Raw genomic sequence first — 16,005 nt, forward strand, 5'->3', positions numbered from 1 at the left:
CATCTGGTTGTCAGAAAACACAAAAAAGTGAGCTCTTTTAAGACATTCACGGTGTGAAGGAAAAGTTAATTATTCTCAATAAAAAATGTTTTATCATATTCACCTTTCCATTTTTATGTCCACACATCATTCTGTAGATGATGTCCAACATTTGTTTCCACTTGAACAGTCACAAAGAAGTTATTTGTGTGTTGTCTAGTTTAAGAATTCTTATTTTTTAAGAAATTGACTGGCAACACTTTGTTATTTTGTTTGCAATGTCCACACATCACCAAGATTATTCTCAGTATGTTAATTATCTTAAAAGAAGGGCTCTAACTGCTACCAAGATGGCTGATAGATGATAATTGCAGTCTGAAAACAAACTTTTATTCTTCCGTGTGACAATGCTGTGTCCTGTAAGCATTTTCCCCTCACTCCAGAGTTCTTCAGATGCTAATCTAAAATAAGCCAGCTGTCGCTTCTAGCCTTTTTGAGGGCCTACTGCCTCAAGAACCAAGTCCAAAATTTCAAAGCAATTCGTCTGATCAGAAGAAGGATTGTAACAAGGTTGGAGTGAAATTCTTCCACGACTTTGAAATCTTGTTTCCTGCTGTTGTAGTATAGACTTGCGGCTAACAGCATCACAGCACAAAAAGAAAGGCCCAGGAACAAAGGTAATATCTTGATTGTTTGCTTGTGAGCTAGGGTGTTGCAAAAGAAACAGAAATGGATTAACTTTTTCCTTTATACATTGAAATCCCCATCACATCAGAACCTTTTTTGCATTCCAAATCTTGAAGAATTTATTATTATTATTATTATTATTATTATTATTATTATTATTATTATTATTATTATTATTATAACATAGAAACATAGAAGACTGACGGCAGAAAAAGACCTCATGATCCATCTAGTCTGCCCTTATACTATTTTTTGTATTTTATCTTAGGATGGATCTATGTTTATCCCAGGCATGTTTATCCTATGTTTAAATTCAGTTACTGTGGATTTACCAACCATGTCTGCTGGAAGTTTGTTCCAAGTATCTACTACTCTTTCAGGAAAATAATATTTTCTCATGTTGCTTTTGATCTTTCCCCCAACTAACTTTAGATTGTGTCCCCTTGTTCTTGTGTTCACTTTCCTATTAAAAACACTTCCCTCCTGGACCTTATTTAACCCTTTAATATATTTAAATGTTTCGATCATGTCCCCCCTTTTCCTTCTGTCCTCCAGACTATACAGATTGAGTTCATTAAGTCTTTCTTGATACGTTTTATGCTTAAGACCTTCCACCATTCTTGTAGCCCGTCTTTGAACCCGTTCAATGTTGTCAATATCTTTTTGTAGGTGAGGTCTCCAGAACTGAACACTGTATTCCAAATGTGGTCTCACCAGCACTATAAATAGCGGGATCACAATCTCCCTCTTCCTGCTTGTTATATCTCTAGCTATGCAGCCAAGCATCCTACTTGCTTTTCCTACTGCCCGACCACACTGCTCACCCATTTTGAGACTGTCAGAAATCACTACCCCTAAATCCTTTTCTTCTGAAGTTTTTGCTAACACAGAACTGCCAATACAATACTCAGATTGAGGATTCCTTTTCCCTAAGTGCATTATTTTACATTTGGAAACATTAAACTGCAGTTTCTATTGCTTTGACCATTTATCTAGTAAAGCTAAATCATTTACCATTCATTATTTTATTTGTTTGTTTGTTTGTTTGTTTATTGTTTGTTTGTTTGTTTGTTTGTTTGTTTGTTTGACTTGTATGCCACTGTTTTCCGGGGACCTGGGGCAGCTTGAGAAGGAATATTGGTTTCTCTGAGCATTTGAAAAGACGTGTCTATTGTTCTTCTAACCCAATATCTCTGAACCTGTAGCAAAGATAAGTGAAACACATTATTGCTCTGGAGAGATTTGTTGTATCTTCAACCAGTCACTAAGTGGCTGGTCATTAAGCAAGGACCACCTAACACTATACATTTCATTGCATCTAGTTATAGTGCCTATTTGTATTTTGTATAATTTTCACATTTATGTATTTTCCAGTTTGTGATATGTGGACTTTAATGGTGGGGTCAGACAAATATACATTTGTTTTAATATGATTTTAATTTTAGATTTGTTAAAGTTACAGTACAATTGATACTCTCTGTTCAATAATCTTTTCTTAAACACTGAAAAATCTGAAGAAATCATGGCAGCTTTCTAGAGTAATGCTCAAATTGTTGCTGATGTTTGAAGCTTTGAAACCATAACTTAAGTTTTAATGTATAAACATGTATTTTATTCTTTAAAAAAAAATCATTATTGCTTCTATTTCCAATTAAGTAATGGAGGCAATTCTTTTCTAGAATTATTTTTATTGTCAGTTTTATATAGGCTTTTCTCCAGGAAGCTCAGAGTAGCTTGAAGAGCCCCCTCCTCTCTCTTGGTTTGTGGCTTTATTATGTCTTCGTGAGGTAGAGTGGAAAGTGCCACGTGTATCGGTGGTTATTTAAACAGATGTCCATGTGCCGTCTCTAGGTTGGTTGAGGCAGGCAGGATTCCCTTGGTATGCTTGGTATGTTGGTATGCCTGAGAACATGTTACAGGTAGTCCACAATTGAGCCCCAGAATTCTGTTTTTAAGTTAGATATCTGTTAAGTAAGTTTTGCCCCATTTTACAACATAAGAACATAAGAAGAGCCATGCTGAATCGGGCCAAAGCCTATCGAGTCCAGCATTCGTTGTCACACAGTAACCCACCAATTGTACATGGGGATCTTGAGCAGAAAGAGAAGGTAAGACCCTCCCTTTCCCTTGACCCCCAACAAATGGTACCCAAGGGAATGCTACCTGCCTCAACCAACATAGAGGCGGCACATGGACATCTGTTTCAATAACCACCGATACACTTGGCATCCATGAATCTGTCTAATTCTGCCGTCTCCAGGCTGACAGCTGTCACAACCTCTTCTGGAAGTGAATTCCATAAACCAATGACACTTGGTGAAGAAATATTTCCCTTTATTTGTCCTCACTTTCTTACCTATGATCTTTAGGGAGTGCCCCCTGGTCCTAGTATTGTGTGATCCACCTTTTCTATACCATGCATGATTTTACACACTTCGATCAAGTCACCCCTTAAATGCCATCTTTCAAGGCTGAAGAGACCAAGGTGTTGCACCCTGGTTTCATAAGGGAGGTGCTCCATTTCCTTGATCATACTTGTTGCCCTTTTTTGCACCTTTTCCAGTTCCTTTATATCCTTCTTGAGGTGCAGTGACCAGAACCGTAGACAATACTCCAAGTGTGGTCTCACCATCGATTTGTACCGAGGCAATACAACACTTGCCGACCTATTTTCAATTCCCTTCCTAATCATGCCAAGCGTGGAATTTGTGGGCTTTTTTTACTGCTGCTCTGCACTGGGTTGACATCTTCATTGAGCTGTCTTTCCTGCCTTAGTTGTAAAGTGATTCACTGCAGTTGATAAGTTAGTAACACAGTTGGTAAGTGAATCGGGTTTCCCCATTGACTTTGCTTGTCAGAATGTCACAAAAGGTGATCACATGACCCCTCCCTCCCCTCTTCTCTCTCTCTCTCTCTCACACACACACACCTAAGCTGCATCAGGGTCAATTGTCCATTTAAAATATGGATATTAAAGATGGATGTTGACAATTAACCTTTTAGGAACAGTAATTTCTGAGAATAGTGGTAATTTGAGCATGATTTCTTTTAAAAAAACCTCAATCTACCAAAAATACAATGGGACAGAATAACAATTGAATGGATATTATCTTGACAATGACTAGATTTAGACTAATCTGCATAAATCATATTAATAATACGCTGGAAGAAGCTACGAGCAGTGTGTATATAAGGCAGCTTCCCCTCTTTCTATCCTGTTCTGTTTTGGAACTAACGTAAGTGTCAAGTCAGGGCATCCTGATGGGTTGCAGAGCCAGATAAAACATCTGTTTCACCCAACATGGCAATTTTTATTTAAGGTGCTTTGCTATTATTTTGTAATGATGGTATTCTTTTATAAAGCTATTTGTGCGTGGAAAATCTGCGCCTGAGATAATGATTTTAAAAAATTGAATAGACTACAGCCATTTGTCTGTTATATGCATATAACTCATAAGTGAAATTTAAAAACAAAACAAAACAAAAATCCTGCCATTGCTGTATCATTATGGGTAAAGGTCCACCATTCACTATGGCCCATTTAAATTACCTGCTATTACCCGCTCCAGAATTCATGGTAAGCACACTTAAGCTGTCAGGCCAAGGCACACGAGGAAAGCAGGAGTCATAAAGCCAGGCAACCCAGCCCATAATAATGTATCAAAATGTGTGAGAGGGAAACACAATGCTAAGAGCAAATCATTTTAAAACACCCAAGAAACTGAATCAATGTTCTCTAATAGAGTCGGGGGGACTACTTGCAGCAAATGATTTATTCATCCTTCATGAAGCCGTTCTTTCCGCTTGCAAATTATCTTTGAACAGACTTCCATTTTCTTTGCTAAATCGATTGCTATTTAAAATTACTCTCTTTTGTTCCTTTTTGTGAATAGTAAGCTTGTTTGCTTACTCCTCCATGCATGTGCGGATTCAAAAGTTATTCTGCTTCCATCTCATTTATTATTATGGTTGGTCACATAGTCAGCCAGATGTTTAGACTGGATTTGGCATTTGTATGCCTCCATCAAGTCCTTTCCGCAGACGGTTTCATGGTGTCAAAAGTATTGTCACAGACAGTAAGCTGTTCTAAATAGCGTTGCCTTTTGCAATTGAATGATGGTGATTTTGATGGTGCTCAAGTGATGCTCCAGATGTTTTGAGATGGTACCCAAGACCTTTTACCACAGTCATTCTACTTCTGTTTGCAGATCTTTGTATTTTGCAATTTCCCCAGTTCTTTCTTTTCTATTTTGCTATCTCCAGGTACTTGTCATGCCCACTGTACAGACGTTTTAATCTGTACAGTCTTTCTATTGGATAACTGCTAATCTTGGGTGTTATGTGGCATGTGCTTATCTAAATTCAAAATAATAATAATATTCAAAATAATAATAAATGTCCAAAGATATTTCACCAGAAGAGCCCTTCACTCTTCCACTCTAAACAGAATATCCTATGAAATTAGACTAACAATCCTGGGCCTAGAAAGTCTAGAACTCCGACTTCTAAAACACGATTTGAGTATTGCCCACAAGATCATATGCTGCAATGTCCTACCAGTCAATGACTACTTCAGCTTCAACCGCAATAACACAAGAGCACACAACAGATTCAAACTTAATACGAACTGCTCCAAACTTGACTGTAAAAAATATGATTTCAACAACCAAGTTATCGAAGCGTGGAACTCATTACAGGACTCAATTGTGTCAACCCCTAACCCCCCCCCATCACTTCTCCCTTAGACTCTCCATGATTAACCTCTCCAGGTTCCTAAGAGGCCAGTAAGGGGCATACATAAGTGCACTTGTGTGCCTTTCGTCCCCTGTCCAATTGTCTTTCCTTTCCTCCAACTATCCTATATATTCTCTTCCTTTCATATATACTCTCCTCTAAGTTCACTTTCACCCTCTTTTATATTATCACATGTCTATCTTTCTTCCTATGTATTTGTGTATTGGACAAATGAATAAATAAATAAATAAATAAATAAATCAACAACAACAACAACAACAACAACAATAGAGTTGGTAGGGACCTTGGAGGTCTTCTAGTCCAACCCCCTGCTTAGGCAGGAAACCCTACACTACTTCAGACAGATATTTATCCAACATCTGCTTAAAAACTTCCAATATTGGGGCATTCACATCTTAGAGCATTTGGCCTTTTTATTTTCTGTTTTGTAATCCCACCAATTCTTCCTGGAAGGCAAATGGCATTTCTTGCAGCCATTCCAGTCCACCATTGTTGCTACTTTCCCATTGTTTGTAGTCAATCTGTTCGATCTTCTTGCAGCACCTATCTAAGTGGTCCGCTGTTCACTTTCTTTGCAGAGGTGACATTAGTGGTTGTTGGTGTCTTCTCAAATTCCAGCTTTTATGCATTTGTTCATTATTTATTTATTTATTTGTTTATCAAATTTATTAGCCACTTACCACACGGCAACTCTGGGTAGCTTATTGTCCACAAAACCCAAATCTCAGAGCTTTACAGAGTCCCCATTTCAAGTACTAAGGGCTTTTTAAGTAAGCCATTACAACATGCTTGCAAATTACCAGATTCAATGCATGAAGGCACTCAGAATTTCTCTAAAAGTCTTAATTCAAAACCAGAAGACATGGTTATTTATTTGTTTGTTTGTTTGTTTGTTTGTTTGTTTATTTATTTATTTGTTTGTTTGTTTGTTTGTTTGTTTGTTTGTTTGTTTGTTTGTTTATTTATTTATTTATTTATTTATTTGATTTTTTTTTTTTATGCTGCCCTTCTCCTTAGACTCAGGGCGGCTTACAACATGTTAGCAATAGCACTTTTTAACAGAGCCAGCATATTGCCCCCAAAATCTGGGTCCTCATTTTACCCATCTCGGAAGGATGGAAGGCTGAGTCAGCCTTGAGCCGGTCATGAGATTTGAACTGCTGACCTGCAGATCTACAGTCAGCTTTTAGTGGCCTGCAGTATTGCACTCTACCTGCTGCACCACCTCGGCTCTTGTTAGGAATATATCTCAGTCTAATCAACTTCAAGGGAAGATTGGAATGCCATCTGTCTCAAATGGTGTCGGAACTCCTGCTTGAGTGTGTGTGTGTGTGTGTTGGAATAGATTACCTGTAAGGGTCCCTTCCAATGAAAACAAGCAAGCAAGCAAGCAAGCAAGCAAGCAAGCAAGCAAGCAAGCAAGCAAGCAAGCAAGCAAGCAAGCAAGCAAGCAAGCAAGCAAGCAAGCAAGCAAGCAAGCAAGCAAGCAAGCAAGCAAGCAAGCAAGCAAGCAAGCAAGCAAGCAAGCAAGCAAGCATGCAACCAACCAACCAACCAACCAACCAACCAACCAACCAACCAACCAACCAACCAAACAAACAAACAAACAAACAAACAAACAAACAAACAAACAAACACTTAGCAATTGCATATTACTGAAGGTCCACCTAGACTGGGAAGGATTATTTATGACTGTATTTTATGCTTGTGTCACTATCAGTCACATTTCTCTTTTAATCCATAAAATTGTTTGCTCTCACTCTGAAGTTTCGCAGAGAGGTTCTGTGTGTGTGTTTGTGCAGCAGAATAAAAATAAAAATGAAGTCTATGTTGGTATAGTAATTTTATCTTGCACTCCAATGTTTGTAAGGAACCTGGTATATCATACTATATTAATTTCTTTGATCGAAGCATCTCTCCACCAGATTTGGTGGTATGTACATACCTAATACACACAATAGCTCTGTAAGACAGGCCATTGTTATTACATAACAGCTTATTTCAAAACCAAAGAAGGGGTCAATACTCGATGGAAAGCCTGGCCCAAGGCCATCTAATGAATTCCTGCCAGAGTGATATTTGAGCCAGGGAAGAATTATAATGCTTTGGATCCATTCCAAATAATTTGTATTTTTATAGCAGGTGTGCATTAGGCATTATTAATTATGATTGCAGCAAATATTATATGTATCGCAGGCAGTACATACAACTATTTAGTCACAGTAGGAAATGTCTAGAAAATAGCACACAAACTTGTATATTGCAAAGAAAATCTTTGGGGATTAATACAAACAGGCAAATTAGATAAGGTTGGAAATTGCCCAGTTAAGAAGCAAATGCTGATGTACTTAGTTGTAAATGTAATGAAGCTTTATAAAGTTTCAAAGAAAGTGAGCATGATTTCTATTTCAAAAGTCATTCAAGTTAATTTAGCTAATTCTAGTTTCTTTCTATGAAGAAATACACTTGCTCAGATTTGTTTTTAAGACGTGCTGGGATTTTTGACTGGATGCTGTTGCAAAACAAGTCCAATGCACAGGGAAGGAAACAAATATAAAATATGCTTTGTGTGGCCACACATCACCCTCCCAAGCTAAACAATCAAGCAAGCAAGCAAGCAAGCAAGCAAGCAAGCAAGCAAGCAAGCAAGCAAGCAAGCAAGCAAGCAAGCAAGCAAGCAAGCAAGCAAGCAAGCAAGCAAGCAAGCAAGCAAGCAAGCAAGCAAGCAAGCAAACAAACAAACAAACAAACAAACAAACTATTTATGTGCCTTAAAATATGCCAGTTGAAGAAGACATGTCACCCTATCAAAACAAAACAAGTAGATGTCTCCTCCTGTCAATAGAACAATTGCCACGTGACTTAACATCCTAATTTATCAGACTTTTCACTTATATTAAGATGGGACTCTCCACTTTTACACATTTTTGGTTGCTTTCTACACATGGGCAGTGAAATGGGGGATGGGGATGGGATCCTGATAGGATGTCACTGCTTTCCATTATTCAGACCACACACACACACACACACACACACACACACACACACACACAAAACATATATACACCCTGTTGTGGTTCAGCCTGAGGCTGCTCAGGGACCGGCTGGGTCTCTGCTGGCTCCATGCCCGGAGGAGGATGACAGCGAAGAGGAGGGGGCTGAACAGTCGGACGGGGGAGAGGAAAGTCAGGAATGGGACAAAGGAGAACAGCACGAGAGCCCCGGGGGGGGGGGGCTCTCCCCAGCCAGTAGCTTGGAGTCATTAGGTGATGAAGCTCAAGCCGTCATTGACATGCGACAGAGACGGTCAGATCAGAGAAAGGAGCAATTAAAGAAGTATTATCAGCACTGAATTAGGAACAGCTGGGCTTGGGTGTGGTCCTCCTTAGCAGGGTTTAAAAGGCAGGCAAGCCCTTGAAGTCATGTGGAGTGTTATCAGTTGGAGTTACGGTGTCCTGCTTTGTTCTCGGCGTCTCTGTTCCTGGCTTGTGGCCCAGCAGTTTGGAAGACCCGTGGGAGGTGTAGGTCTGCTATCTACAGCCTCGTTTTGGCAGCAAGAATCCTGTATTGCTGCATGGACTTTTGCCTTCGTGGATATATCTGAAGATACAGCATTTTCCTGTTTGTAAGGGCATTTTCTGTTACCTGTGTTTTTCTTGAATTTTATAAAACTGCCTTTGCCTTTTACCAGTGTGTCTGGCTTCTCTTTTTGGGTTGGTATTGGCTTCTGGAGTGACCCAGACAGAACACCCCCCACCCACATATACTGTACACAGAATAGAATACATGCCAGGTATTATCTTCCCAATGCAACTGTTGGCTGTGTGGCTTAGCTAGGTTTTTGGAACACTGAAAAACTTTTAGGGAGTGGGTTCTTGGGTGGTGGGGAGTCAGTGGGTTAGGCATACTCAATCCATGTTGGCTGAGAAGTCTGGGAATTATAGACTAATCCACATCATGGATATCAAATTAGACAAATCTATGTAACAGAATGTTTTGAGTAGAAATCCATTTTATAAATCCATTTCAGTTATAAGAAGAATGATTATATGACTTTGCTTGTTGCAGAAATATAGCCTGTTATGAGAAAACAATGATTTTGTAACCATGCTTTCTATTTTATCCCCCCCCCGCAAAAGGTGACAGAATTAAAAAAACCTGCTTTTTTTTTGAGTCACCCTTGGTACACAAGGATACATCATCTGCTTGTATCTTAGAATGATATTTGTTGATAAAAGCCATCCAAATCTTGATTTAGGGAGAAATCTACTGCAAATGGAAAAATGTCTGTTCTGCCAAAATGCTTTCATTTTTCAGTCTATATAGCTGAGCCACATTGATGGTTTGTGTTGTCATTTGGCAACATAAAATTTATCAGAGACCATTTGCACTAAAGGATATAAATGGATGAGTTGGCAGTAGAAAATGAGGATTTCTTATCACTTCTCCAAACATGATTTTTCATTGTGAGCTTTGTCATCATGGCAACTTTATTATAGCTCATGTAACTTTATAGCAAGTGTTTTAAATAGAAATAGGAACAAACAATTCTTATATTTTGTTTTCACTCAATTTTTCATTTGACAACTTTAAATTTGGTTTGATATGCTTTCACTTTTTGTAGTATTTTTCCTTTAAAAATGTCTGCATTTGTGAACCTTTGCTGTTTGTGAACATGTGCATTAAAATTGCTTATTATTAGAGTGAAGTACATACAATATACAAATAAAAGTGTATGCAATTTTGTAAAAAAAATCATTTGTACATTGTATGTACTTCATTCTATAGTAAGGAATTTTAATGAACATGTTCCGTTAGTACAGTGCTTCCCAACCTTTTTTGAGCCGCGGCACATTATTCACATTTACAAAATCCTGGGGAACATTGAGCCGGGGGGGGGGGCTAAAAAAGTTTGGACAAAAAACCCTCTCTTCCTCCCTTTCACCCTATTTCTCTCTCCCTCCCTCTTTCGTTCCTCCCCTCTCTCCATTCCTCTTTCTTTCTTCCTTCCTTCATTCCTCTCTTTTTTGCTCTTTCTCTCTCCCTCCCTCCTTCCCTCCCTCTTTCTCTCTTTCTCTTGCATTCTCTCTCTCTCTTTTATTCTCTCTTTCTCTCTCCCTTGCTTTCTCTCTCTCTCCCTTGCTTTCTCTCTTTCTCTCTCTCTTGCTTTCCTTCCCTCTTTCTCTTTCTCTCTTGCTTTCTCTCTCTCCTTCTTTCTCTCTCTATTTCTTGCTTTCTTTCTCTTGCTTTCTCTCTCACACACACTCTTTCTCTTTCTCTCTCTCTTGCTTTCTTTTTCTCTCCCTCTCTGTCTTTCCTGCTTTCTCTCACACACACACTCTTTCTCTCTCTCTCGCTTCCTTGCTTTCTCTCTCCCTCTTGATTTCTCTCTTGCTTTTACTTCTCTGTCTTTCTCTCTTGCTTTCTCTCCTCCTTTTTCTCTCTCTCTCTTTATCTCTCATGCACCACACCAGCAACAGAGAGAGAAAGAGAGAGAGAGAGCGGAGAGAGAGTGGAGGGCGGCTTGCTGGTCCGCGACCCCCTGGATCAGCAGCCCCGCATGGCCCCAGCACAGACTCCGCCGTCGCCTTCGCCTCCGCCTAAGAGGCAGCAGCCACATTCACCCCTTCGCCCTCCCAGGTGTCCATGGCGCTCAGCACCCAGCCACGCACCACCTCCACCTCCCGGTACCCCGCCTGACTGCTACCTGCAGGAACGGGTGGTGGGGCGCCATGAAGGGTGGCGCTTGAAAGCCACCACGGCGCCATTGTTGTCATCACGGCGCAAAGCCACACAGTCCCGGATCGCTTGCTTCTCCGGCCAGCAAGCCGGCTGCCTGGGAAAGCAGCACGCTTTTAAAACGCACATTTTTCAAATGCGCCGCTTTCCTAGGCAGCAGACTTTGCTGGCCGGAGAAGGGAGCGATTCAGGACTGCGTGGCTTTGCGCCACTTCAAAAATTTCTGTGTGGGGGGGTTCCTAATGGCTGTGCGGGCGCCCGCCCACGCAGCTTAGAAGCAACAGTGGCCGGTGCCCTCCCACCGGGCCCCAAAAGCTCATGCCGTCACCACTAGGGAAGCTCCAGCCAGGCCGGGCTCGCGGCACACCTGACCATGTCCCACGGCACACTAGTGTGCTGCGGCACACCGGTTGGTAAACACTGAGTTAGTATATATCACTGCATACATAATATTGTAGCAATTGCATTTTTAGGTTGTATTGTGAACAAAAACAAAACAATTAACATTCAACAATATTCTAAAATGGGTTGAGGAGACAAAAAGTGGGTTTAGGGCTGAGACTTTTCAGCATCCTTCCTGCAGTTCCTCTGAGGATGTCTTTCCAAAAAAAGCTGGCTTTTTTGTATTTCTTGAAGAAATTGTAATATTTTAGGACTTAAGTGGGTGACCACCTAATTCTATGAAATCTCAAATCTCTCTTCTCAAATTGAATTCTGGCTGTCACATTTTGGAATTGTTCTTAACTATTAATAGGAGTTGCTTAAGAAATAATTAAGAATAAGTTATACTTTCTAGTTAGAAGTCAATGGGTAACTGTAATCCTGACCTTCCTTGGCAGATCTTGCTTAGAAGAACTCTAATTCTGACCTTACTTAGAAGTTGACTTAAAAGGTGACATTAACAATTTATAGGGACATTTCCAAAACATTTTATTACACATTGTTGAATTATGGTACTGTGAAAAGCAATTTTTGAAATCAGAGTAAAGGAACATCCCAGAGGTTATGAAACTTCTCTGAGCCCCACTATTTATTTGTCTGTCTGTCTGTCTGTCTGTCTGTCTGTCTGTCTGTCTGTCTGTCTGTCTCTCTTTCTATCTCTCTCTATCTCTCTCTGTCTCTCATCTATCTATCTATCTATCTATCTATCTATCTATCTATCTATCTATCTATCTATCTATCTATCTATCTATCTATCTATCTATCTATCTACCCACCCTTCCCTACCCTAACATAACCTACCCTACCTACCTACCTACCTAGCCTGCCTGCCTGCCTACCTAACCTACCTAACCTACCTAACCTACCTAACCTACCTAACCTACCTAACCTACCTAACCTACCTAGCCTACCTAGCCTACCTAGCCTACCTAGCCTACCTAGCCTACCTAGCCTACCTAGCCTACCTAGCCTACCTAGCCTACCTAGCCTACCTAGCCTACCTAACCTACCTAACCTCCCTCCCTCCCTCCATACCTACCTACCTACCTACCTACCTACCTATCTATCTATCTATCTATCTATCTATCTATCTATCTATCTATCTATCTATCTATCCATCTATCTATCTCTATTTGATTATATGCCACCCAATCCCATAGGACTCACTAGTACTATTAGTGCATGAGGAAGTTATATTTAGAAACATAGAAAATAGAAGATTGACGGCAGAAAAAGACCTCATGGTCCATCTAGTCTTCCCTTATACTATTTCCTGTATTTTATCTGTATTTATTTCCTGTATTTATTTGCAGGATAAAACCAGTGTTGGAACTGAGAGCTAGTCTTTCTGTATTTGATTTTAGCTTCCTTCCCCAATTTTTATCTTGAAATTCTTTCTCAAAGGTTTCTATTCATTTATTTGGGAGTAAAGTGTACTTATGGAATAAAAACGCAAATAAAACATAATCTGAGAGGGTTTTTTAATGTTCTTGTGGGGCTAGATGGGTTTGTAAAAATCTGGTTAAATCTTGAGATAATGATGGAGGAGTTTTTGAAACTCGTTTATTTGTAATTTTAGTGTGTTATGGAATATTTACTTGTTCCTACTTGTTTTTCTTAGTAAGGTGACATAATATTTAATGTGTAGAGCTATGCTCAGTGAAACCCAGCTTAAATTTCAGTCTCAGCTGTAATTCATTGAATTACCTTCTTTCAACCCAATCCATACAATAGCATTTTATTGGAAGAATAATTTGGGGATAGATGGTGTATACTGTATGTCAGCTAGAGAGCTCACAGAAAGAATTCTAACATCAATCAATCTTTATGTGAAGTTATATTGCAAACTTCCTGATATCCGCTCAGACCACTTATTCTTATAAATCTTAGTTATCCTTTTTGAATGATAGCAATTCGTCAGGTTCTCAAGAGCCCCTTTGGAGTCATCTCACATTTGGAATCTGATCCCTCAAATATTTCTTTGTCTGATCTTGGTCTTTCTGCATGCTGACAGATTTTTGGATTTGAGCTGGGTGTTTCTGAATGGAAACGATGTACTCATCCACTAGGCCATTCCCTTTTTGATTATTTATGACCAAACAATTGGAAGCATTTGCATGTAGGGAAGAATTAGGCATATATTTAAACAAAACAACACCCATGCAATACGTGTAAATGAGATCTCTAGTTATTCATTGACTGTGCTTGCACTTTAAGTCTTAAACATGAATCTTGTACACCAAAGAACAACCTCCCAAACGATGAGATTTTCTTTTCTTTTCAAGGTTTTTGAAAATCTTTTCAAGATCTTCTTTTCTTAGAAAAATGAGTCACATATTCCCCTTTAGGGGTCACTACAGCCACAGTTCAACAAATAACTCAAAGCTACTTAGGAATCTTTCAAAAAGATTGGGTATTACAAATCATAACTAAGAAAGCCTGAAACATACCATTTGTAATAATTTCTCCTGGTTCCTGGAATCGAACTCTTCTTTCTGCTTTTTCCTTTTCTCCCAATGCTTGTTTCATGGAAGATTTTTTCCTTAGTATAGATGGAGGACATTGGGTAAAACGTGGCTAAAGAAAAAAAGAAAAGTGTTGAGCATGAGTTAAATGTCCAGTCTTCGGAGAGGGGCGGCATACAAATCTAATAAATAATAATAATAATAATAATAATAATAATAATAATAATAATTATTATTATTATTATTATTATTATTTTATTATATTATTATTCATATTATTCATATTATTATTCGTATTATTAGTATTATTATTAGTATTATTAGTATTATTATTAGTATTATTAGTATTATTATTATGTCAGTACAACACAGCAAACGAGATCACTATGCTGGATTTCATATTTCATCACCAGTCGGGCGCTTCCCAAGCACCTAGGACTGCGTGATGTAGCGGTGAATTATGTTTGCCGATCCCAGTAAAGCGGCCTTTTGCAATTGACAGATGGAGATTTTGTCAATTCCAATGGTTTTCAAATGTCCGCTGAGATCCTTTGGTACTGGGACGACTTCACGGGCTTATGCCAGAGTCGTTGCAGCTCGATTTTTAGATCTTCGTATTTCACTAATTTCTCTAGCTGCTTCTCCTCAATTCTGCTGTCTCCTGGGATTGCGATGTCAATGATCCATACTTTCTTTTTCTCCACGATCACAATGTCTGGTGTGTTATGCTTCAGAATTCGGTCAGTCTGAAGTCGGAAGTCCCACAGTAGTTTTGCTTGCTCATTTTCAAACACTTTTTCGGGCTTATGATCCCACCAGTTCTTTGCCACTGGTAAATGGTAGTTCCAGCACAAGTTCCAGTGGATCATCTGTGCCACAGCATCATGTCTATGCTTGTAGTCAGTCTATGCAATCTTTTTGCAGCAGCTGAGTATGTGATCGATTGTTTCATCTGTTTCTTTACAGAGTCTGCACTTTGGATCGTCTGTTGATTTTTCAATTCTGGCTTTGACAGCATTTGTTTATTTTTATTTATTTATTATTTAGATTTGTATGCCGCCCCTCTCCGAAGACTCGTTCTAATGGCCTGTTCTTATGCCGCCAGTATTAGTCCTTCTGTCTCCTTTTTGAGTGTTCCACTTGTAAGCCATGACCAGGTCTTTTCCTTATCCACTTTGCCTTCAATCTTCTCTATTATTATTATTATTATTATTATTATTATTATTATTACTACGATGATGATGTGATAATTGATTACATGTAATTTGGTTATAAGATTCTTTGAATCTCTTTGTACTACTGTAAAGAAGAAAGAGTTGATTAGGCCAAGCTGCTCAAGATTCAAAGCACTTGGTAGCAACTACTGGCATGAATGAATAAAGAAAAAAAGTGTATTTGGGGAGAAATAATAAAAATGGCTTATTAGAAGGAAAGAAAAGGAAGGAAATCTGGGATAAGATTTAGGAGATGATTTAACAATTCTTTTTTTTTTAAAGCAAGTTAGGAGGAAGTAACAATATGAAGTACTTAAGAATTTGACATAATGAGATGTCTACCATAATTATATGTGCAAGTACATCATTTTGAGTGGGACAAATTACCATCATTCCACATAATTATTACCTCTGAATCCTCCATGTAGGCTTTAGTTGATGCAAATAACATACTAGAAAACTGGATAACATCCATATCTCAGCATCCCATACTGAGGGAAATAAATCCTATTAAATAGGAAAGCAATATTCAAAGAAGCTTAGTTGACAATAAAGATAATAAAGATGTGTTTAATGTGGGCCATTAGTGGGAATCAGCTTTGAGTGGAAGTCAAGTTCCAGAAGAAATGGAGGAAGGAAATTTGATTCATGAAACACTAAAAGAGATTAGTACAATTAGGCTTGTACTGAATCTCTCTTCTTAAATAACATGTCCAACAGTTCAA

At 38.8% G+C, this 16,005-nt stretch overlaps 1 protein-coding gene across 1 annotated transcript; it reads right to left on the reverse strand.

Annotated features, from left to right (window-relative positions):
• Positions 1 to 356: 356 nt before the first annotated feature.
• On the reverse strand, positions 357 to 15,755 carry LOC139157024 (nutritionally-regulated adipose and cardiac-enriched protein-like). Its single transcript, XM_070733349.1, has 3 exons — positions 15,690 to 15,755; positions 14,052 to 14,178; positions 357 to 683 (listed from the first exon to the last, which is right to left on the reverse strand). The coding sequence occupies exons 1-3, from the start codon at positions 15,753 to 15,755 to the stop codon at positions 481 to 483; spliced, it is 396 nt and encodes a 131-aa protein (XP_070589450.1). The 3' UTR covers positions 357 to 480.
• Positions 15,756 to 16,005: the final 250 nt, after the last annotated feature.

The sequence above is a fragment of the Erythrolamprus reginae genome, chromosome 1 (genome assembly GCF_031021105.1).
Source record: "Erythrolamprus reginae isolate rEryReg1 chromosome 1, rEryReg1.hap1, whole genome shotgun sequence".
NCBI lineage: Eukaryota > Metazoa > Chordata > Lepidosauria > Squamata > Dipsadidae > Erythrolamprus > Erythrolamprus reginae.